The sequence below is a fragment of the Etheostoma spectabile genome, chromosome 3 (genome assembly GCF_008692095.1).
Source record: "Etheostoma spectabile isolate EspeVRDwgs_2016 chromosome 3, UIUC_Espe_1.0, whole genome shotgun sequence".
Lineage (NCBI taxonomy): Eukaryota > Metazoa > Chordata > Actinopteri > Perciformes > Percidae > Etheostoma > Etheostoma spectabile.
This window is the reverse complement of record NC_045735.1, coordinates 7,452,334-7,476,829: the sequence shown is the minus strand read 5'-3', so window position 1 is coordinate 7,476,829 and position 24,496 is coordinate 7,452,334. Positions and strand designations below refer to the sequence as shown.

At 40.9% G+C, this 24,496-nt stretch overlaps 5 protein-coding genes across 7 annotated transcripts; 1 reads left to right on the top strand and 4 right to left on the bottom strand.

The window, feature by feature from the left end:
* Nucleotides 1–567: 567 nt before the first annotated feature.
* Nucleotides 568–2,102, bottom strand: LOC116684427 (C1q-related factor). The gene is made up of 4 exons (XM_032510093.1): nt 2,037–2,102; nt 1,798–1,911; nt 1,578–1,718; nt 568–1,434 (listed from the first exon to the last, which is right to left on the bottom strand). Exons 1-4 carry the CDS (start codon nt 2,041–2,043, stop codon nt 1,010–1,012), a joined length of 687 nt encoding a protein of 228 aa, XP_032365984.1. The 5' UTR covers nt 2,044–2,102; the 3' UTR covers nt 568–1,009.
* Nucleotides 2,103–4,364: 2,262 nt separating this feature from the next.
* On the bottom strand, nt 4,365–6,006 carry LOC116686082 (complement C1q-like protein 4). Its single transcript, XM_032511020.1, has 4 exons — nt 5,927–6,006; nt 5,479–5,565; nt 5,213–5,353; nt 4,365–5,082 (listed from the first exon to the last, which is right to left on the bottom strand). Exons 1-4 carry the CDS (start codon nt 5,931–5,933, stop codon nt 4,649–4,651), a joined length of 669 nt encoding a protein of 222 aa, XP_032366911.1. The 5' UTR covers nt 5,934–6,006; the 3' UTR covers nt 4,365–4,648.
* A 1,824-nt stretch (nt 6,007–7,830) lies between these two features.
* Nucleotides 7,831–13,068, bottom strand: ftr86 (finTRIM family, member 86). 2 transcript variants are annotated; one of them, XM_032510930.1, is made up of 11 exons: nt 13,046–13,068; nt 11,795–12,314; nt 11,410–11,505; nt 11,049–11,282; nt 10,786–10,948; nt 10,623–10,718; nt 10,391–10,426; nt 10,220–10,261; nt 10,025–10,090; nt 9,731–9,933; nt 7,831–8,540 (listed from the first exon to the last, which is right to left on the bottom strand). In XM_032510930.1, the coding sequence occupies exons 2-11, from the start codon at nt 12,302–12,304 to the stop codon at nt 8,205–8,207; spliced, it is 1,782 nt and encodes a 593-aa protein (XP_032366821.1). In that variant the 5' UTR covers nt 12,305–12,314; nt 13,046–13,068; the 3' UTR covers nt 7,831–8,204. The 2 variants fall into 2 exon arrangements, with proteins under 2 accessions (XP_032366821.1, XP_032366828.1); XM_032510937.1 differs by lacking the exon at nt 13,046–13,068 and having other exon boundaries at nt 10,025–10,087; nt 11,795–12,365.
* On the top strand, nt 12,453–17,141 carry nudt8 (nudix hydrolase 8). Of its 2 annotated transcripts, none has more exons than XM_032510953.1 (5): nt 12,453–12,543; nt 13,759–14,610; nt 14,698–14,830; nt 15,762–15,839; nt 16,257–17,141. In XM_032510953.1, the coding sequence occupies exons 1-5, from the start codon at nt 12,470–12,472 to the stop codon at nt 16,440–16,442; spliced, it is 1,323 nt and encodes a 440-aa protein (XP_032366844.1). In that variant the 5' UTR covers nt 12,453–12,469; the 3' UTR covers nt 16,443–17,141. The 2 variants fall into 2 exon arrangements, with proteins under 2 accessions (XP_032366844.1, XP_032366857.1); XM_032510966.1 differs by lacking the exon at nt 12,453–12,543 and adding an exon at nt 12,860–13,102.
* mfrp (membrane frizzled-related protein) lies at nt 16,861–24,202 on the bottom strand. Its single transcript, XM_032510944.1, has 13 exons — nt 23,745–24,202; nt 22,596–22,701; nt 21,551–21,664; nt 20,925–21,092; nt 20,543–20,762; nt 19,670–19,800; nt 19,391–19,516; nt 19,228–19,304; nt 18,977–19,119; nt 18,668–18,798; nt 18,291–18,425; nt 17,901–18,028; nt 16,861–17,751 (listed from the first exon to the last, which is right to left on the bottom strand). Exons 1-13 carry the CDS (start codon nt 23,796–23,798, stop codon nt 17,527–17,529), a joined length of 1,758 nt encoding a protein of 585 aa, XP_032366835.1. The 5' UTR covers nt 23,799–24,202; the 3' UTR covers nt 16,861–17,526.
* Between the last annotated feature and the right edge of the window lie 294 nt (nt 24,203–24,496).

Below are 24,496 nucleotides of genomic sequence, written 5' to 3'. Positions count from 1 at the left end.
CACACACACACTCCTTACCTGTGTACTTCTTTGTATTGTTTGCTTGTTATGTTTTTTTGTTTGTATACATGCATTGCACTATTTATTTATGTATTTATATATAGGAATGACATCAACAAGATGGCTAACAGAAACACAACTCCAAAATAATGCTAATATCAACCTAAAAAGTAAAGACAGTAGTATGTCAATGAACAGCTTGTTTTCACTGTATTTAGGCAAGTCTGTATTATAAACAATTTGTAAATGTAATTCAATAACTTCCCCAGATTTTTTATACAATCTGAAGAAAACAAATACTTGGTAATTGCATGTGTGTTCCCTTTAAAAAGTGCTCCACAGTTTTGGAATTGCACTATAGTAACACTGAGGGACCGATCTGATGCAGCAGAACTTCTTTTCTCCCCAAAATGTCATTGTAATTAATGTATTGTAATCTACACTTGTTACGGGATCTACTTCAGATGGCTGGTGACATGGCTTTCATTTCAATTTCATCACATGATGCTGTGCAAGACTCACACACAGATTACCAAAACTGTGAATAATTGGCTTTATTAAAATGTATATATATAACGAGTTATTAACTAAAGTTACAATTTCAAATAAAAAAATGGTCCGTTCCATCCTAAATGGCAAGACAAGATCAAGAATAGACACTAATCACACATCAGATGAAACACAATCACCTATAATGCCAATTGCTTTGTTTGAAATCCTGATTTATTTGCTTGTCATTTTACAGGTGCATGGGTGTTACTCTTGGCAAATCATTACAAGACATAATTTTAGCAAGAAAAAAATAAGCTGTTGCAGAAGAAAGATATTCAAATTGGATGAGTTGAATCCAGATGTGATAGATTAAAAATAAAAACTGTCTCCCCCTCAAAAAAAGCAAATTAAAATGGGGGCTCCAAGGCACCACAGAATGGTTTCTTCTAGCAGACTCTAACCTCGTTAGTATAGGACAAGAGTTGGTACAATAAACAGTGCACTTTGCCGCCCTAACTTATTCAGGATAAAGCAGAAAAGCACTGAAAGTGTTATAATGGTTGCTGTCATCGCAAAGATAACATCCAGCAGACAGGTTCACCGTCACCTTGTCCCCAGCTTTCAGGTGGAGGGCAACAACAGTAGTAGCACTGTCCTCTTGGTCTTCCATATTTATTTCTCTGGTTCCTGCCACCAATTGGCCATTCAGCAGCAGACTGGCGCAGGCAGCCAACTTGCTACCAGGAGAACCAGAGTCACTGTAGACAGTGAGGGCGAGGCTATAGACACCAGGGCGTGGAACAGTGAAGATACCAGTGTCCACACTGTACCCATTACCAAGATTGATAAAGACATGTTTATAGATGACCGGGGTGTTGATTTGGTTGGGGCCGAGACACTTGAACTCATTGAATAGAGCGACAGAGACAGCAGTGTAGCTGGCTGGACATGCAAAGGGAAGACGTTAAAAAAATGTCATTGGTCTCATTAACAAAAGACAAGTCTAAAGTGTATGTGTGTGTGTGTGTTTTATTCTTTAAGATGCTTTTATAGTTAGCACTTTTTTTCTGTTTTGTGTAACTCACCTTGAATATTTTCGAGACTTTGCACCGTTTGTGAATATTCCTTCTCCAAATTATTCATGGTCGTGTTAAAGTACGTCCTCAGTCTGTTCATCTCTTTAAGCATCACACAGCATCTACAAGAACCCTCGTCTGTCGCACAGGCTAAACACAAACATACATAAATACACTTGCAGAAAAAAATACATGTGCTGACACTGATTACGCACCCACAATTCCTTACCACTGTCTGTCTTGGGGTTTGGATTCGGTGTTTGGTTGCCATTGCCAATTCCATTCCATGGATATGTAGGTGCGACAGCAATGGCTGCATGCAGCAGACACATCAGTACAATAGCTGGGGGTAAAAAAAGAGCAAAGGCAAGTAGCACTTAAGTCAAAAACAGCTTCACATTAGTTGCTTGTTACTGTAATGTTGCATATATGACTCATTACTACCACTGTAAATTTATTGAGTCTCACCTCTCATGTTGACGGTTTCAGAAAGATGGAGGGTTATGATCAACTGATCAATAGAGGAAAAGTCGTGGATATATATTTTTCTTGGGGCCCCTCCCTTGTTACCTCTAAGTTTTATTCCTCCTCTTCTGTCATCGCTCCTCCTTGTTTTTGTTGTTTTTAATCGACCGCCCTATTTTCCTTTATAACTGTATAAAGGGGGAATATTTAATCCTCATCACCAGGTGCTCTCTCTTTCTAAAACCGCACACACCCTGCAGGTCTTTGTGTGCTTTGTTACTGGAAAGGTGTCACCTATCATCTGGGAAGAGCTATCTGTGCAGTCTCCTCAGCAGGCGAGCATGGTAGTTTGAAAAATGCATGATGAACAATTTTATGCGCTGGGCTGATAATTTTTTCTTAACATGAAAAAGCCACAAATTAGCTTTATGGTCTCAGGCCATCATGCGGTAAAGCTATACTACTTCATCTAATGTGATTTACTGGTTGAAAGAGAAAAAGAAGAATTGCTTCAGTAATAAAGTAATGAGTGCACTCATATGCTCAGGATTATACTTTTTGGGAGTACCATGTCATGTTGCAGTGTTAAATTAATAGTATGTTCAAAATGGCTTTATAAAAGGTTGAAATCTATAGATGTGCTAAAGTTCACATGTCATTTCATCCTGACACTTCTTCACTGTTTTCATTACAGATAGGGTGTGGGGCCCGAATAATGTACAGAATGAGAGACCTTCAAAAAAGGCAGGGGTATATTTAATTTAAAGTTGGATTCTGGTCTTTAAATAAAAATGTAACAATGTGTTTCTTATTGCAGTCCCAATTATTATTAATATTATTATGGCTTGTATTTTTTCTGTGTGGATAATATGGCATGCATTTATCTTTAGTTTCTAAGAGTACAACCATTGGGGTATTTAAAACTGTAACTTCAGGACTTCAATTAAATGTTTCGTAATGTTGAGAATTACTTTTTTCAAAAACTTCTCAAATGTAGAATTCACTTTTGTATCTTCAGTTTCTGTGGTGGAGATTGAAACAAACTGACTCACAATGCTAGTTTGTTTAAAAGTCTGGTTTAAACAGGTTTCAGGTACAGTCATTTTTCAAATTCATATTTCTATCACAATTTACGTACCATCATTTCATTCATTTTTAAAGATTTACATCTGTGATAATAAGAAAGACATCAAACAGACATCCGACACAAAGGTGGAATAAAAACCTGGCTTTCAGGCTGTGGAGAAATTAAAGATATTTGGAAGGAGGTATTCTATGTAATATCTCAAATAGTGCCAGTAAATCTACCTCTCCATCCCAAAATTTTCATCCTGGAGTAACCAACCAATCATTATATAAAATACAATGTACAAACACTTGTAGATATTTGCCTATTGCAAGCATGAACAGGCCTTTTACTGGCCAATGGCTTGAGGAAATGTCTTATCTTACTGAGGTCACAAAAGACATGTTCTAAAGGTTATTGGATTTTGTTGAGCAAAGTAATGTGGGTGAAATACTGGCTAATAAAATACTGGCTAATGACTAGTGGATGAAATACTGGCTAATGACTAGTGGATGAAATACTGGCTAAAGAAGGGAACTCAACCTGGTTGGGAGTGGTGGCGCAACACTGATTGCCATGTGACAGTGTTTCATTAAAAACATTTCCCAAATATGTTTTATCCTGTTGGATCAGACCAATGTTAAAGATCATTTCATTAAGTTTCATCATATTATGACTCTGTGTAGTTTTATTTAAGATGTTTCTTTCATTAGATGTTTTATCAACTGTTTGTTAAATTTGTTTTATGTGGTTTTTGACGTATGTTGTGTTCAACGTACTGTATGTTGTGTATGTATAGTGTTTTGTTGCTTTAGTTTTTCATGTAATACTTCTACCTTTCTTTTTTAAAAAGAGAAAAAACAACTAATATTGTTTTGTAAAAAAGTGACGTGATCTCAGCAGGAGTAGTGAATCATGATGTAAGAATGACAGCCTTGTTGGGATGGATGATAGTACAAAAGATCAGATGCAGATTAAGGGCTGTCAGATTTGATCTAACTGACTCAACAACTGCAAGAGTTAATTCAGAGGAAAATAGCATGAACCCAGTTAAAGTGGCTGTTGCGATCGCAGATGAAACATCGTTTGAACAGGTTGACCGCCACCTGGTCCCCTGGCCTTCAATTCCAAAGTCACAACAGCACCATCATTGTCCTTGAGGTCCTGGCCTTTTTGTTGGTTGACTGCAGCCACCACTTGACAGTTATCTGTCCCCCGTGAGTTCAATAATGTGATATGATTGCATTGCTAAATTAATAAAGTTCTCTTTTGACTCTCCAGTGTGTCATTTTGTGAATTAAAATAAAACAACCTCATAATGCTACAATTTTGTTGAAAATCGTGATTTATTTTGTTGTGCTTTTACAGACATATCACACATCATTTGCAGTTACAAGATCAACAATACTCTCCTCTACAGACTACATGACATTAATCAGTGTTGAGGTTCAAATTAAGGATTACAAAGCACAACTGTCACTGCAGGAAGATACCTGACTCAAACCTCCTCAGTAAAGTTGGTACCCTCAGCAGCTACATTTTTTCTAACTTAGTCAGTAGCATACAGCAGGAAACCAGTGAATGTGTTGTAGTGGTTGCTGTCATCGCAGAGGAAACATCCAGTGGGCAGGTTGACAGCCACCTTGTCCCCAGCCTTCAGTTGGATGGCCAAAACAAAAGTGTCACTGTCCTCTAGGTCTTCAATATTCATGTCTCTTGTTCCTGTTATTACCTGGCCGTTCACCAGCAGTTCAGCGCAGACTGCCAAGGTAGTAAAAGGAGAAACAGCTTTACTGTAGGCAGTGAGGGCGACGCTGTAGACACCAGAGCGTGGAACAGTGAAGATACCGGTATCCACACTGTAGCCATCACCCAGGTTGATGAAGACATGTTTGTAGATGACCACAGTTTTGATGTTGAAGGGGCCAAAGCAGCTTACTTGTTTGGCATTGTTGAGAGCGACAGAGAAGGCACTGCGGCTTTCTGTAAATGCAGAGAAGAAGAATTTATCCGACTAAAAGGCTTAAAAATTGATCAGTTTAGTTCTTTAGGATAATTTGATTATGCTCTGAACTGTCACTCGGGTTGTGTGCCTCGCGTATGTGTTGTTTACCTCTAATATTGTTGAGGGCTGTTCTTGATTTTTTCAGCTCCTTGCTCATTGCGTCAACGCTAACGTTAAAGAAGCTCTCCATCCTCTCCATCTTCTTCCGCATCAGACAGCAGCCACATGATGTCAGATCCGAAAGACACACTGCACACAGAGACACACACACACACACACTCATTAATGCATTAGGTGGCAGATGAGAACATGTGCAGACACATTGACCATGTATTGACAAGAGGAAAATACATATTTCCTTAACAAGTTCTTACCTCCGGATGTTGGCGTTGCTGAGGAGGCGCTTCTGTCCCAGGAATACTGACCAAAAGCTGCTTGCAGCAGACACAGCAATAAAATAGCTAGGGGGAAAAGACAAAAAGGTGCATACCAATAAAACCCAGAAAAACCGTTGCATTCGTTGCAAATGCTTTTCTCAGGCAACTAATTGACTTTGATCTACTATTGTTTCTGTCCTTTTTCTTATTTTAAAGTGCAGAAGTGTAGGCTTCAATGAAAAAGACGATCCATTCAACAAGTCACACAATTATTCTCCAATATACTGTACTTTATTCCCAAACTTCTCTTTTTACACGCACTAATTCCATTCTGTCTGAGCTTTCAGTTGAAAAGACATTTTGAAGTCCACATTGCCTGTGTCGCACTAACAATTTCCGGCCTAGATGTTATGCCTCTGTAGTTGCAACTTGTATCTAGCCTCACCTCTCATGTTGATGCTGGTAAACGATGATGGCTTCAAAAGGATGGAAGGTGTGAAGACTGATCATGAGACAAAATTCGTGGATATATATTTTCTGATGGCCCCTCCCTTGTTACCTATCATTTTTATTCTTCCTCTTTTCTAATCGCTCCTCCTTGTTTTGTTTTTTTTAATTGTCCGCCCTATTTGCCTTTATAACTGGAGATGTATTTCCTCATCACCAGAGGCTCTCATTTTCTAAAAACCACACAAAAGCAGACACACACCCTCCATGGCTTTGTTCTTGATGCCACCCAGGTATCACCTTTCGCCCTGAGATGGGATGCTCTGAACTGTATGTGGAGTTCAGTTTTTTCATCCGCAGCCAAGCATTATGGTTTGCAGAGCTGCATGGCCCTCCTCAAGGTTCAGTACTCAGGAAGTATCTTAATAGGCTAATATCCAGTCTTCGCTAAAATTTGTTTGCAGAACTTGAAAATGTAAACACTCAGCTCCCTGTTGTCCTCAATCTTATGTCTATAGTGACATAAATAATACATTTTAAAATTCAATTTCTAATGTTTTAAAAAGGCTTCAAACATAGATTGAACCACGCTTCTGTCAAAAATCATATTAAGTGTGAGGATAGTGGAACATGATGAAATAAAAACCAACCAATCAAAGATGAGCGTATTGTATTGGGATGGATGAGAGTAAAAAAAGAGCTTAATACAATCGCTAGGAGAAGAGCAAGAAACAGTTGCCACTAAACCCAGAAAGAATCATTACAACAAGATCTGAAAGGTGAAAAAGAAATAATATTTATTCTCACCTCGCGTGGTGATGCTGGCAACGGATGATGGCTTCAAGAGGGCAGACGGTGTAATAGACAGACAGGGGCAATAGTAACACCTCTATACTGCATATATGTATTTCTCATCAATCCTATTCTGTAGCTTCTCCCTGTTTTCCCTGCAGTCCACCCTTTTTGCCCTCATACCTGTATGTCTTAACACCCGTTTACCTTAACTCATAACTTTTTAAGAAGGGGCTTCACACCCAAGCTACACACACACACACACACTTCAGGGCTTTGTTTTGTAGATGTACAGTAGGCCAGGTATCATCTATCCTCTGAGGTAAGTTGTCCACCTGGTTTAACGTTTCAATCAGTACACAAAGATAATATCTTCCTCTGTGTTTGCAAGTCCATACAAGGCAATATTGTGCATCAAAGAGAGTGTAGTGCTAAAAATACTGCAGAGATTTGTTTACATTCACCCGTTTAAAAAAGGGCATAACAGGATAGTTATAGTTGATCAGATTGATATTTGTGTCCATCACACCAGTCTACTGCATGTTAAACACTGACATTGCATTAGTTTTTTACACCAGATTTTGTAAAACCCCAATTAAGGATAAACATTTTGAACCCATAAGCCATGTCATTTATTGTGTCCATTATATCTCTCTAGTTTGTCTTACTCTCAATCAGGGCAGGACACAACAAGCTGTTGTTCCTACGTGTAAAATGAGAGTTTCTGTCCTCCTGTGAATAGTGTTGAATTACTTGAGTTTACTCACACAAAAGGAAGGCTATGCTTATGAGTGTTTGGATCAAGAAAGAAAAGACACAAGTTTCCTCATAGAACACAAGAAATACATGGGCTATAAAGCATTCACTGGTCACCTAAGGGTAGGGATCAAAGATAAGAGAAGCAGTACTGTGGTTGCTTTAGTCACATAAGAAGGTAAAAGTATGCTTACGGAATCTGTATTACCCTACATATTATTCACAATAACACTGTATTGGCTACTCAAACCATCTACAATACTTTTAAGTTATACTATTTTTGAAATAAAGTTTGTTTAAAAAAATCTTTTATTTTCTTTGCAATTCTTTTTTTATCTTTTATTGACCTACAAAGACCACATCATCAAAAAAGATCACATCAATAAAAGCTGGTGCCAAAAGAATAATATGATGACATTCCTGAACATGTTTATTTCTTCTCTAAGTTCTACTCTCGATTTCTGCAGCACATTTACATCCTATTACATTTTGAACATGATTCCAACCAGACAAATATCAAAAAAAAGCCTGGGTAGCTGACCTGGTAGAGCGCACGCCCATATATAGAGGTTTACTCATCAATGCGGCAACCACGGGTTTGACTCATACCTGCGTACCTGCTGCATGTCATTCCCCCTCTCGCTCCCCTTTCATGACTTCAGCTGTCCTATAAAAATAAAGGCCTAAAATGAAGAAAAAAAGAAAACTGCCCATCACCCAGTTACAACTCAATCCAATTTGCAAACAGTCACTGTAGCTCCTACTCCTGCCCAGAACCTGAACCCTGGGTACAGTGGGCGAGTGAATTGGCTCTGGTGTTGGTGGATGAGAGCAGCCTTGTTGTTAGTGATGTGGTAAAAGGCCAGAATCCCTGCATGCTGGTCCAGATAGATGCCAATGCGCCGGGCCTTAGGCGAGCCCAGCAGTTTCTCCTGCCCATCGTGCCAGAAGGAGAAGCCAGTCCCAGACCAGCTCAAGCTCCAAGACAAAGCATTGTGGCCCAAACGGCTGTTGTCATCAGAACCCTTACGCTCCATCTCCTTGTAGGCCACGCCAATGGTAATCTGCACGGTGGGACAGGAAAGAAATGAATTAGGAAAGGAAGAAAATTGTGGTGGCTTTAAATCCAAAGTTCATCTTTAATACCCAACGTGTAGCAGTGGATGTGGCCAAAAATTGGGCTGGTTCTAAACTTGCTAACAGGACTTTTTTACATGTTTTTACAAGTTACTCTTCCTCTATATTGAGCAACGTCAAACTGTGCTACGGAACAATAGCCATAACCTTCCGGTTGTAGCGGTTTTTCAGGTTTCTGATTGGTCAATATGGCTTTAGGCTTAGGTTTATATTGCTGCCATTTGGTTTGTGCACATGTACATGTGGGCTAGGCCTAAGACACTACAGCCATGCTAGCATCTCTGTGAGATGCCACCGTCAGCCTGCTAACATGCTCACAATAACAATGCAAACATGCTGATGTTTAGCAGGTTGTGTTTTAAGTGTGTTAGCATGCTAACAGAGGACTAAACACAGTACAGCTGAGGCTAATGCATAGAAATGTCATTACTTTTCTAGGTATTTAGTCAAATAGTCAAAATCCATACTGATGGGGACATGAATATGGGAAACAAAATTTAATAACAATTCATTAAATAGTTGAGACAATTCACTCAAAACCACAAATATTAACCAAGAAGAAAAGTTGATCTCGGGGATCGCCAAAGTCCTAAGGATTAAACGGGTAGGTGCATGATTGTTTAATGGTCTGGATTGAGGGAACTGGGTGCATTATCTACATTAAATCACATCAGGACCTGCCTTATTGTAAACTACGATTGATACGAATCAGTGACCTCTTGATAAATAACAGAAATGCTACATTTTGGGATGTGTGGACATACATATAATAAAATCCAGATCAAATCATAACAATGAGCATTTTGATATCCAAGGTTAGCAAGTGGGTAAGAGACATAATACTGAGTCCAGTTTTCAGCTTTGAGAAGACTGCTGATTGGTGTGACACTTCTATTTGGCTCTCAGGTTTGGGCTGGAGAATTGTTTACTAAATTGTAATTTGGGCAAAGAGGACTCCACAATCAACAGACCCTGAACCCACACGTCTCAGTTGTGGTCCAGTTTAGTGCTTTAAGATTGTATAAAGGTTGTGCAAATTTAGCAATAATCTTCATATTAAATGAAGAATACACATAGCTGAAACCACCCATTTCACCACTGATGTCTAAAGATCCACCTTTTTGCCAGTCCATTCCACCTCCCAGTAGTAGGGGCTCCCTGACAGGGGCTCTTTGCAGAGGACCTGTCTCCAGAACTGGAAGCGCTCAGGATGGTCTGGCAGGTTTAGATTCTCAGCCCGCATCGTGGCCTTATGACCTCCATCTGACAGCTGCACATGGCGATAAACCGTGCTGGCGTCCATGGTGGGTTCAAAGCGAACTGAAGAAAGAGGATGCATTTTAGTAAAGACTCTGGACCCCCTGAAGGCTTTGACACTGTGCTTCTATATTGTGTATTATGATGGACTCACATTTCAGTAATTCTTCTCTTGTCTTTGGTTCGGAATTAACAAGTCCCATGGTTGTCACAGGAGCTGCTAAGGAGGAAAAAAATAAATTACATACATCAAATCATGGATCAAAATTCATCAATACCACTTTATACTTCTCCAAAGGTAAGTAGGTGATTGATATGTACAGGCCTCTTCTGATGCCTTTGCATTTACCTTGAGGTTGAGGAGGAGGGAAGGGTGAAGGGGGGGCTGAAGCTTAATCACCAGAGAGATGGGGATAGAGGAAACAAAGGAAAAGGTAAACCAAAATTAAATCTTAACTCCATGACATCTAACATCATTGAAATGTTTTAATAATGTACTGAACTAGGTTTTTATTCTTACCTTGAATACATGGAGGATGTTTGGGTGAATCCTCATCTTTTTTTTGGGGGGGGGGGGGGGGGGGGGGGGGGGGGGGGGGAGAGAGAGAAGGATGAAGCCAATTATGAACTCAAGGACTTCTTAACAGCCACATTTAAACTATTTCAGGCCCAAGAGCATTTGTTTTGTGAGCAAAAACAAACTTGTTCTCAGCTTGAAAGTATGAATTCTTGGTGATTTTAAGTTACCGTACCAGTGTCCTGTGTGGTGGCCTGACCACTGTTATTAGTTGCTGTAGTGTCAGCTACTGCTGCACCATTGGGTGTTGAAGCCACAGGATCGGGATTCACTACAAAGAAAAGGAACGTTTAAAGAAGAGAAGCACGGTGAGGAGGAGAGAAGAGAAGAATACTTACCTAATGTGACGATCTTGGCCAGTGTGGCTTTGCAGGCGTCCTGTATTGACACTTGTAGTTCTTTCAGGGCTGAGCGGACGGAGGCTACCACCGCTTCCTCTTGACTCAGTATTGACTCTCCTGGGGCACCTGTCAGACCCAGCGGCTCCATGATGAGGAAATTCTTCAGGATGAATGACACAAATTATTACAAATAAAAAGCAGCACTTCCCATTTTATTTAATAAATCCATATCTGACAACACTCCGCCTCACGCCAATTACCTTTAAGAAACAGATGTCGTCCTGCATGCTGGCCAGCCTGCTCAGCTCCTCACTCCTCCAGCGCAGCGGTGCCAGCTCATGCTCCAGTCTATAGATCTGCCCTTCAACCCGGCTGCCTAAGGAGGTCTCATGGGTGCTGATGACCTCACCAACCTGGGTGCCTGTTAGATTCACGTTGTTGACAAGCTCTGAGAACAAATCTGTGCTCTCTTGCTCTAGAGCCTGAACCAAGGCCTGGCAGTGCACAGAGAGGAGGAGAAGAGGGTACAAAGAATGTTAATGTCTATTTAACAAGAAAGACATCAGAAATGATGACTTTCTAAAAAGGTTTCTAAACCAAACTTTTACAACTGTTACTTACCTTGTGTTGGCGGGCAACATGTGGGAGCTCCATAAGTCTCTTTTCAGTTTCCTGGATTCTCTTCTGCATGTCTACCTGCATCTTAACAAGCTCTTTCTAGACACACACAAAATGTACATATAATAGAATAGAGGCCACACACTGCAGGGCAGTAGTGGACATGGATAGTACTTTTTGAGTCATTTGTGATGTCAAAAAAATATTTTTGGTATTATAGAAGAGGAAGAACACTTCCACACAGGGTTGCACAGTACAAAGAAGTACTTCAAGTTTAGCTACATGTTAACACATGTGACCATACAGTTATTCATTCACCTGCCCCTCTACAAAACAGTACTGATAATTCAATATCACCCTAGTGATATTTGCCTTGCTAATTACATACCTGTCTCTCCTTCCTCTCTTCCTGTGGTTTGAGCACACGATGTCCTTTGTGTCCATGCTGGCAACACACCTCACACACGCACTCCTTGTCTTCATGACAAAACAGGTCCATGGGTCGGTGGTGTTGAGGGCAGGGCCTGGGCTCCACTGTGGGAAGCTGAGGGTACATGCTGCCCTGTCGCGGCCCTATATCTGGTAGGACATCCAGGTAGATAGGCATTGATGGCAAGGTAGAGGAGACAACTGTGGAGGAGCTTTGCTTGAGGCTGTTGGTTCTCAGTTTCTCCATAGCCTCCACCAGCACTGTGCTCTTAGCCAGTGAGGGTCGAGGGTTGAAGACCTGCCTACACTGGGGGCAGCTGTACTGACCCTTGCTGTTTCTCTTGTCCCAGTGGCTTTGGATACAAGCCAGGCAGTATGAATGTCCACAGGGTAGAGTGGCCGGGTCCTTTAGGGTGTCCAGGCATACTGAGCAGACAAAGGTCTCCTCTACAGACCAGGCTGAGGCCATAGGGTACCGGCTGGAACACAGAAGAATAAGTTGAATTTCTTGGAGGTCAGACCTAGATGTATGGACAACCACAAGTTTTCCTGTTTGAATAAGTTACAAAACTAGAAATAATGCAAGCATGTCATTTAAGTAAAAGCAAAGACACCCAAAGATGAAAAGGCTGAAATGCCAGTTCACACGAAACTCATGTTGCTTAAAAATGGAAACAGCCTGGACTCAGTGTGTGACTGGTATAACAGGTGGGGTGAGGAGTTTCTCTTGCTTATGTCATAGGTGCTTCCCAGTTTTTCAAATGATGAATGGTAGCTAGGTCCCAGGAACTACTGTAATGGCAACTTTTTGTCACTGTTAAAATGAACTAATGAAGAACAATTAAATAACATAGGCCTCATGTTTAGAGCTAAGAAGAGGAAGACAGTGATGCCAGGGCTCCGTAGAAATTAAAACTAGCCTATATTGAACACGTGTTTTAAGTCTAGGCTTGGTTAATTTGGATTACAATGAGGACAGACTGGTTTTTCTCCCCTGTCTGGTGATGTAAATTATGTGCAACAATTGACATCATCCCATCACAAGTTCCCCGGTGATTTCATCAGTAAATAATGTTTTGAATACGAGTTTTGTCTTACCAACAACCTTTACAAGCAGTAAATGCAAGCTAAAGAGTTGTTAATTGAGTTTGGTGTCACCACAGTGCAGTGAGGGCACTGACGCGTATGAAGCTTCTCTGCGCCATATTACCTAGTGGCAGCTGGCCAGCTGGGCGAGAGGCCAGCTGCTGTTGTATCAACTGTCAAGGTGAGTGTTTTTCGCTTCTGAAATTACATTACAAACCAAGCATTAAAATGGGTTATTGGCGTGTTTTCTGACTTCGTGTAGGGCATATCGGATCATTCCCATTGGCCACATTTAAAGTTTAGCTTTGGGACACATTAACAGTGCTTTGTTTTTTTGCCATCTTTAGCTATGCTAATGTTTTAGCACGTTAGCTAGCTAACGCTACACTTCGACAACCGATTTTAAAAGCAACGAGCTTGACGACTAGTAAACCGGCGTTTGATAGTTTTAGCTGGCAGTTGAGAAGCCAACAAACGTGGTACTTTAATTGTAACATTAATGTTAGCAGGTCTAACGTTAGGCCAAAGTGTGACTGCGACTTAACTTATACACTAGCTAGCTAGCTAGCTAGCCAGCCATAGCAAACTTAGAGGCAACAGTTGCACTTTGTGGGTTTGGAGAATTGAAGTAAAGATTACATAGCTAGGTTTTCCGGATCCGTAACAGTATTATAGTGGTAAAAATTAACATCAGCAGCTCATTAACGCTAACATTATCACCAAAATGTGAGACATATGTGGTTCAGCTGAGCTTTGCAATAGCCCAAACTTAACATACAATGAGCCTCGTTGACTGATGGTTTTACTTTTTTCTATATATTTTCTTTCTTTTCATAGGATGTTTAGGAGCCCCCAGGTTCTGACTTGGTCTTGTCCCATAAGGCTATTGCTGCTATTGAGAAAATCCCACTTCTCTGCTTTCTCTGAGCACGCTGCTGCTGGATGGCAGGGTGCAAGCGATGTGAAGGGAAGGAAATGTGAAGGGTTCCGTGGAAGTAAAGACGGGTCATCCTTTTCCACAGAGACTGTATCCCGTTCAGCACAGTTGTCTTTAGTTAACTTGGATTGTGATAATCAGATGCAGAGGGTGGCTTCATTTCAAGACCTTTCATCCAAAGCCATTTTGTCCAGTCATCATTACCACCCTCAGGTTTCTGCCTCTGCAAAAGCCAAACGGGCGTCTGACTCTTGGAAATGCACTGTAGTGGAAGAACCTCAAAACCTCAAAGCTGTGAGCACTTTCAGGCACTGTTTAATCAACCCAAATTGCCTTCACCCCTGGAGAAGGCCTAGGGACATTTACCAGACTTCGCTCAGTTTCACCTTTGCGACTCAGTGTAACCTTCTTCAAAGCTATGTATGTTGCAGTCAGCACTTTGTTAGACCTTTCAGCTCGTTGACACACACGCCACAGATTTTGAACCATCATCAGGCTGCCCCTCGCGTGGCAGATGCCTGGAGAGACTGTCTATCCCTGAAGAATGAAAACAGGTGTCGACAGAGCCTGGGGCCCAACTTGAAGCTGTACAACGTGGACAAGGGGGAAAAAGGGACAAGTCACAGCCAGGGAAAGAACCATGGGAGATGGGCGTCAGTTCTGGTTTCTCTGTGCTCTGTTGAGGGGGAGCCAGCATTTCTCTTCACTTTGCGCTCCAGCACGCTGAAGGGCAGGCACAAGGGTGATGTCAGGTAAGTGGCAGGCTAGAAACTAGTAAATTATCTTAAAGCTCTAGTAGACTACTATATCTGTGCTCATTTCTGTTGTGTCATTTGTAGCTTTGCAGGAGGAAAGAGTGATCCATCAGATAGAGATTTGGTGGCCACCGCTTTAAGGGAAGCGAAGGAGGAGCTGGGCGTTTCTGTGGCTACCGAGAAGGTCTGGGGCATCTTGAAGCCTCTCAGAGACAGGGTGAGTGCAAGTGCTGTCATATCTTTAAGAGTAAAATTAATTTATTTAATTGATTAGATGGAATTATTGCTGTCTATGAGTTTATGGTGAGTATTGTAAAACCATGGTTATGCGCCACTGATTTCTCAATTGGAGCGATTTCTTTAATTGCCTTTTTAATTAGCTTTAAAAAGGGTCCTAAAGGCTTCAGTAGGGCTGGAACTACCAAATATTTTATTTTATTTTATAGTTATGTTGATTATTCATACTCTAAATGTCAGTGAAAAATGAAAAGTAGTAAATAATACTCATCACAAATTCCAAGACCTCAAGGTCATATGATCAAATTGTTTGTTTTTGTTTGACCAGCCGTCCAAAACCCAGAAATACTAAATACATGTACCAAATACATTAACTCTCATTCGTTATGTCACTACTATATAAGCTTTGCTTTGTCACAAAGTTAGGCCACAGATAGTCTATATTGACAATGATTCATTTGGGGAATTGCTCTGTTCCCGCCGGTTCAGATTTCAGGAAAATCCAGACAGCTAGCTAGACTATGTTAAATCGTTTTTTTCTGTTGCACAACTAAAAATACTTTTGAACAAGCACATGTTCAACCAAAATAAGTTCTTCGGGAGGCTTTTTTACAGAGGCACAGTTGCTCTGTCCGGTGCTTATCACCGCTTAAGACAATTGGGATTGGTTTTAAAGAAATAAACCACAGGATGTTTTTCTCCCATCCCAGAATGCTGTGTGGACTAGCCAGACCCTCCTCCGCAGTGCTGTGAAGGAAGGTCTGGCAATGTGAGACTAGGCCACAGATGAATCAATTTTGAAAATCAAGAACAAAGTTCATGATTTTGTGTCACTTACACAGACACTAATACTTATTTTCAATGTTATAATTTTGAATACTGAACTTTTTTTTTTTTATCTCTCTCACTAGTCAGGGATGATGATAGCGCCTGTGCTGGCTAACCTTGGCGCCTTCGAGGAGTTGTCCTTCAAACCAAACCCTGGAGAGGTATAATAATATTTTTACCACTTCCTGTACATTTATATCTGTTTGAGCGGTGTAAGTTTCCACATTATGTAAATTACTGGAGATTTTGTTTTCGAACATTGTGAGATGATTGGTTAAGTATTTAATTTATGTTGGATAAGTGAATTTTTCCAGAACATGTACTAGTAGAAAGCAAAATAAAAATGGTCTTTCTTTGTGAGTGCATAACGTTGCACCTTCGTCATACCCAGCCCTAATAAACATCAAAGGTATATTACTGGGTGACTTGGTTTCATATCATCTACCCTCAGAGGTCAATATAGCCTACATTTTTTTAACATCTCCCATTTTGACAAACTTAAGAAAACTCACATCTTTTCTGGTTTCTAGTAGATCCAAAGTTGTAAACTGTGATTCCTTTGCCTGTTTCTGTCCCAGGTTGAGGAGATTTTCACCTTGTCCTTGTCCCACTTGTGCAACCCTCAGAACCGTGGCTACACACACTTCCGCACCGGCGACAAGTACGGATACACTCTCCCAGTGTTTCGTAACGGGAAGCATCGAGTTTGGGGCCTGACAGCCGTCGCTCTAGACCATACCCTGAAACTTATCGTCCCTCTTTAGCAGCTCAATTGCCATTCGTTTACAGTACACTTACAATACCGAGGCACACCTTTTAATGGGACTCACAGATTTGACTATGACAAATGAGCAAGCAAGCTTTGTGTAGCAAGTTCATGTCAAGAATCGGTGTGAATACAAAATATTTTCATTCATGAAGGTAAATTTCATTTTTTCAATTGTGCACTTTCTGAACCTCGGATGTCTAAGAATCTCTCTTGAATGGATCATGTGTATAAACATGGTGGCCAGCTGTGATGATGTCACTGACTAAAGGACAGGTGTTGTGTGATGTCTCGGTCATGGCTGTATTAAGACAGCGTTCTGAGGAAACATGTGAACCAACAAACCGTGCACACCGTTTTTAGATTGCCCGTGGCTTAAAAGAAGATGTTACGACATCATACGCGACCTTTGGGGGTGTAGTCTTAACATATTTCACAACAAACTGGCTTTATTGACTTGCAAAATTATCTTATAAATTAACAAACATATGTGTAATTCATGGCACAATTCCAAGCAGTGGTCCACCGGAAGGGGGTGGACTTTGCCTCTCGATGACAGAGATCGTAGCTTCCAGGGTGATTTAGCTCATAGCCACTTTTGATCTCACAGTAAAACAAATCTGGACAGCTATAAACACTGAAATGATACAAGCTAATCATGTGGTGTGTTGATGCAATAAAGGTTGTTTTAAAGGTATTTTCTCTGTAATAATTCTTTATAAGTGAGATCTGTTTTTACATCACTGACATCAAAGCAATAAATAGTTGGAGGGGGAGGAATACTTAGTTGGTATCTGAATCAAAACTTTTTACAAACTTTAAAGCTTTTAAAAATAGTCACTGTGCTATTTACTGTTGCTCACCACCAGCTTTACATACAGTAGTGAGGGTTGCTGTCCTGCTACAAGTCAAAGGGACTTCTTACAACAACTTTTGAAAGCTGTGAACCCGCAGGTCTGAGTTTAGAAGATGAGTCCTCAGGTTGTACAATGCAGACTTTTTGGTTCTCAAACACTGCCAAACATCTGTGTGTGAAATGGTATTTGAAAAAAGTAGTCTGTGGGGGAGGTGATCATGAAGTATCAAGGCTGAGAGCACTCCATGGGATCTCGTGAGTCAGGCAGGAGGTGGCAGTTGAAGGGCCAGCTGAAGGAGAAGAGATCCAGGGCTTGGCTGCATTGCTGCTCGGCAGAAGAGCAGACAGAGCGGCAGGGCTGGAGGATGCCACCCTGAGGACTGCACTGGGGCAGAAACATTCCACACAAAAGCCTCCGCAAGGGCTCGAAGCATGCCAGCTCCATCAGTACCTGGAAGACAAAACGGAGGAAAGAGTGTTTGAAGTTGAATGTCTGACTTGAAACCGCTGTAGTTGTTAAAATGTTGTCCGTACGTGCATTGTGTGTATTTTAAAGAGTATACAGCAAGAAACAAGTTAAGTCATGAACGTAGCTGTTACCCGGTACTGTCGCAAGAGTGTGGCAGCTTCTCTCTGATCAGCAATAGACAGCCAGATGTTTGGGAATGAGGTGAGGTTGTATCTGAGGCCTTGACACATCTCTACCTCTATAAACTCACACGATGAAGCTAAGGGCATGGAGAAAATAAATCATTTGTATTATTTTACATTTATTTAGTGTACTTCCTGCCTCTAATAGACCAAGGAAAGCATTTCTTTACTTTTATCCTGATAGGTTTTTTAATTTTTATTTTAAGTGTGATTTCAACAGCAACACTAGCTCTGAAAACTAAAACACTATCTGTGACTCTGATCAGGGTCAGAGATAGTCTTGCATTGTCAGACATTCCTCCACAGCACTGCGGAGTAGGATAGATAACAGGGACTCACTGAAAGGGGGGTAGGTGGAGTTGCCACAGCCCTGCTCATCTGCTCCGTCAGAGCAGTCGTTCCATCCATCACACAGCCACTGCTGCTGAATACACTCTCCAGTACTGCAAGCAAACTGGCTGGGACCACATGTCCCTTTAAATCAAGACAGAAACACACAAGAGAGGGGTTTACAATGCAAAAATGACAATGTAAAGAGAAAAAGGAAAGTACTGTAAAAGGAAATAATTTGTACATTTAAATGAGTTTAACACTGTCAGCTGTATGATGAGTAAATGTAGGACACATTGAAAGTATGGACAAAAAAGAAGGATAGGGGGAGGGAAACAATACACTTTAGTGAAATATGAATTTGCTTTCTAAAAGAAAGAACTCACTGCCTAGGACAGACACAGCCTTGTATGTTGCGTTGAAGCCGCTGTCGGCCACTCCCTCATCAGCCACAAACATAACAGTCATGTGGGTACCAGAGGAGGTCAGGTCTGGAGGGAAGTTCGTACCACAAAACCTAAGACAAAGGAAACAAAAGATGCTTCAAAACACTTTGGTTATATTACTCACATAAAGGAGGACACATATTTGTCCTTATTTACCCTCAACACAGGATTTTAACAACAAGAAAATGACAAATCAACAGTTACTGTCCAGATGGCTGAAAACAAAGATAAGGCTATGGTGGGTCTAACCTTCCCAGCACCCTTCCAGCTCCAGTATTGTCGTGCACCTCCACATAGTCAAACTCACAGACATCTTGAGTCTCCAGGCTGAAGTTACTGAAGCTCAGCGTGATGACGTGACCCTCCTCAACAGATATATACCATATGCACAACTGATGAGAATCCAAAGAACACCAAATTAAACATAAAACTCAAGCTTTGCTGTCCTGTAATAGCCAGAATGGAGTGTGTTTGACAGACCAACGTGGTTAAGATTGTACCTGCTGGTGGGGATAAGGCCTGGGGTGGTTTGGACTCGATAGGGAACCAAACGGCCCAGTTTTCTGCCCACCACAGTCTGTAAAACAAACCATGTCCATGTGTCCTTTTCAAGTGTGTATAACTTGTGTGTTCTGTTTTTAACTTTATTTGCATGCTCTCAACCTTTGTGTTTATAGGTGCAGTTTGCCTCATCTGTTAGGTCATGGCAGTTTGGATGACCATCACACACAGACACAGGCAGCAAACAGCGACCACTGTCACACAAAAACTCTTCTCTGGAGCAACTCTCTGAGAAGACACAGAGCCACACAGAGAGACAGTAGACACATGCACATGAATGTAAATGGGGATGAGTAAAAGAGAGATTCTCTCTCACACACACACACACACACACACACACACACACACACACACACACACACACACACACACACTACTGACTGTGTCCAGGCCGAATGGCCCTGTACTGTGCACTGAAGCCGTTGCCCGCGATGCTGCCATCAGAGCGTAAGGTGACCCACACTGTGCTGCTGTTTGTGTTGACTGTCGGTGGTGCTACATTTCCACAGAACCTGCAGTAGAGAAGAATATTCCTTTTAATCATCTTAACCTTTCACTTGAATAATCTCAGTTTTTTTTTTCTCCATATGCCAGTTTTGGAGTTGCCGCCTGCCGAGTCTGAACTTAGCACTGAAAAAAGAGATTCGTGAGCCATTTATGTAACATTTTTAGAATTTAATGAATTGTGTTACGACACTTTCCAAGAATGCAAGTAAACTAAAAGGTCAAAGTTTCCACATGTATTGAAATCTTTCCAAGAAGCTGTAGCTCCTGTTATGCGCAGACCTTTAGTGCCATCTACCAACAATTGAAGGTAATGACATGAACCCTATACCATAAATTTAAGAAGAACGTGTATGTAAATGCTTAAAAAGTTAGTTTTGCATAAATAAGACAAGCACATGTTAATTTGAGTTTTGAATTTTAGTGATTTTTATACACTCAAATTGTGTATTTACCAGAACACACATCCATACTTTGCCTCTCCTTCAATAGCTAAGTCCTGAAAACACTTAAACAACTTGGGTGACATTGTTTTTGTTATTCCTCTCCAGAGTGACACTGAGAGCAACGGAAAAATCTACAAGCAACCAAAAATGTGGAGTGCAAAGTGCAAGGTCTTCTTGCAACATAAGCATAAGCATTTAGAAGAGAGGCCCAGGCATTGTACTATGAAAAATAACATCTGACGAGAAACGGCGCTGTTGTGTTCGGAATGGAAACTGACAGATGCCCTGAGAGGACCTGACCAACCTGGTGACCACAGAGCTCTGTTCTATCTGCTCTTGCACCTCGAGCCAGTCAAACAGACAGGGAGACGGCCCCTCTACAGTCAGAGAGGAAACATGGATCTGGACCAAGTGGGGGGGTGGGACTCGGATCACCCAAACACAAAACAAGTTGGGCGGATAGGAGCCAGGATGGTTTGGAGAACTGAAACTGCCCTCTGGGTCAGTCAACACCCCTCCACAACCTGAGAGACAGAAGGAATACATTGTTTCAGTAACAAAAAAAAGGGAAAGGGCTACTCAATAAAGAAAAGATACATTGTATCGTGTGAGGATGGACATGAAATTGACCATGGACATTTTGAATATTGAATAACAACAGGCCTATGAACAGCGATTTAGCTCACGTGTTTCAGATGGTGGGATCCTAGTGGGCTGTGGTGCAGATGTACTTTCCTGTTGACTTCTGTTAGCAGAGATTGTGGATAGATTATGGGACCCTCCATCTCCTGCATTCAGCTGGTCTGGAGGGCTGGTGGACAGCAATTGATCCTCCACAGCCTGGCCCTTAATCTCTAAATCAGGGACCAAGACACAGCATGGAAACATGACGCATGACAGGGAGACTAATCAGAGAAGCTTTAGAAATAAAATGAATGAAGAAAGCAAATAGATGAATTGCTGAGGATTTAATCTATTGAAATGTTAAGAATAGGTCATGAAGTACTGTAAATTATTACTGTTGCATACATGTTAAAGGTCATCATTTTTTTATTGGAGTTGATGGCAGGAATACTGAGATTGGAGTTTTTCTTCCCACAAGTACCTATCCAGTAGAAGTACTGGAACGGGCAGTATTGGTAAAATGACGGTACTTTATGTTTACATTTTCCATGAAAGCACAGATAGGAACGACTGTTGGTATGCAATCAGAATTTATACAAAACAATCAATTTGTAATAAACCCTTTAAATCAGTTTCAGGTGTGTCTTTTTCATTGTGATGACTGATCTGAGACGCGGCAGTAACTCACGTGTGATGATGAGGGCCAGCGCCAGTCCGAGGGCTGTTAACAGGAGCAGGGTCGCAGCAGAAACCACCACCACCCCCCAGCCACAACCCGGGCCCCGCAGACCCAAGCGTAGACCTAAATAACAATGTATACACATACATAAACGTGAGGTAAGTGACAAACGAGGTCTTTATTGCTACCAGAAGTCATGATTTTATTTGTATGTTATGCTTCTTTCCCCCTTTCATTTACTAGAGACTTAAATTCTCCAAAGCTCAGAAAAAAACTTTCTGTCAGCTGTGCTCCTCTCTCACAGTTTACCATTAATCAAAATGAAAGCTAAAAATGAGCTGCTGGACTTTGCCTGGCTTTGTAACTAGATACCAAATACTCAGTTATTGTGTAATTTATTTGATCATGTTTTCATTTTTGTTAACCAAAATGTTTACTTCCATAAGGGTATGGTACTGTTTTCAGTTGAAGGGCGATCTTTATTGCCCTTCCATAAAGTTGTTGGACTTGTGAGATACAGATTAAAACAAGAATGATCAAAAGCAAAGCAGCAGAAGATACTTTAAGTACTTGGTAATGGGCTAAACACTAAAACAAAGGACCCTATATTTCCCACAATGCAACCTGGTATTGTCTTTAGTCTCTCCCTGCCTGCTAAACACCCTTAGACCTCCAGTTTCAAATACAAGCTTTCTTTTATACAGTTAGTATTCAATCCCAAGTGGAGATGAAATCACAATGTCATCATAATGTCATCTGTTTTCAAGAAACTTCTTCCAGGGCCGCAGGAGACACAGGCAAACATGGGTTATCACAGACAAACCATGACCAGTGAACAGATCTTTGACTTTTACAATTGGTGAATTTCCCCTTTAATCCTTGGTTACAGTGAACCATAGGAACCACGTTTTACGCACACACTTCTACAAGAGAACTGGACTTAAAGGTGGACTTCAGGTGATGTAATAATGTTACTAATCCAATACAAATACACAGTGTAATACAGTTCAAGTTTAGTCCCAGAAAGCAGCAAGCTGCTGATTGGCTGACTCACTAGCTGGTGGTTTGATTGGTTCAGGGGTGGACGAGGATGTCCTGAATCCCTCCACCCTCTCCTCCCGCTCCCCCTCCAGCTCAAAGGCAGGGTTGCAGAACACATTCTGCGGAAAGCAGAACAGAAAGGAGTGGAAATGAAACTATCAATTTAAAAATTCACACAGTTACAGACAAAGGATTTGTACAAGTGATAATTTATAAGCGAAAGAGATAATACATATATTCTTACTTTTTCAAATAAAAATTGGAATTCATAACATTGGAAATGAAACACACTCATTTAAAAACATGCTTAAGGGTTTTGCTGCTACAACTTTACATGGTCTAGTATGACCAGTAGCATATGGTTGCTGCTGTTAGCTAATGTTAGCTAACCTTAGCCAGACATTGTAATGGACATTAGTCCCATTCCACTTGTTCTCAGTCAGGTCACCTAATGATGGTTTCTAGCAGAAACAAGTCACAATCACAATAATCTAAAAAAAACATCTCTCTTTAAATTGACATAGCAAAGTTGTCAGAGAGCAACAGTGTCATTCATTTGGAATTGCGTGATTGGCCACCTGGTGAGTATAAGTCCAATGTTCACTGTATTTTAGCTCTGTTTTTGGTCTCTACCAACTATTGAGGGAACCATCACTGGATTTCTGGACAGAAAGGGGATGAAAAATTTACCTCTGAGATGTAATTGGCAAGAAATATGAAGCATCTTAACACAGAAATAAATAAAGTACAAGTACCTTGAATTTGTACATTACAGTACTTGAGCAAATGTACTTTGTTACATTCCACCACTGGCCACATAGTACTGTTACATTTACACTGATAATGCATAAATGAGACAAACATTTGTTTTCAGCCTAAAAATATCACCTAGTCCAAATCACACAGCTAAAAAGCAGAATTGTACAATTGTACAAGACAATGACTGTGGACTGCACATGAATAGTAATGACATAGCATGGTTACAGGTTCACAAGGCTTGAAATGAAGTATTAACATATTTTGTTGATATTCACAATGGAAAATAAATAGGCTTTAGTTTGCAATGCGTGTGCTGACCAACCTCCTGCTAAATGTCTAAATAAATTCCCACATTGCAGTGCCATCATTAATCACCGTCATCCATTTCATCATACTCACTCACCTTATAGATATCTGAAGAGTCTGAGTACACTGCAACTTGGCTGAGGTCAGACATCTTAAGTCCTCTGTCACTCTTTCAGTGCTCTTCTTAAAGAGCCGGATGTTGTGATAAATGTATCAGTGGTGATATCGTGAATAGAGCCATTCTACAGGGAGTCCTAAAATGTTTTTCGGAATCTTCTTAACATTGTTCACTTATTGTTCCTGCATTAAACTTCCACTGAGATGTATTGTAGCAAGCTCACGGCCTTCAATCCTCCAGTACAGCAGGAACCTTTGTTGGACTACCATCAATGTAATCCATATAAAAAAAAGTAAAGAAAAACAAAATATAAATCAATTTTCAAACTCCATTTTTAAAAAATATCCATGTTTGCTGCTATTCTTCTTCTGTTTCAGCAGCATCAACCTGTATTTCTCTTATTTGTTGATGGTGTGTGAGTGGTTACAAAAGAGTTTCAGAAACTCCTTCACAGTGGTGAACAAAGCCGAGTCAGCTGAGAGGACTGAGCCCCTCGCAGGAGGAGGGAGGACAGGGAAGGGGAGAAAGGGTGAGGGTGGAAGTGGAGGTGGGGGGTCCTGTTAAATTTCCATAATCCCGATAATGATCTTTTAAGATCCTAAAACGTTTAATTCATACGCATGCTTGCATGCCCCAACCTGAGCACGAAGGTGCACCAACACACAAATACACATGAGCATTACACACATTTCTTAGGCATCAAAACAAAAACGGTGTAGGGTTCAGCTAGG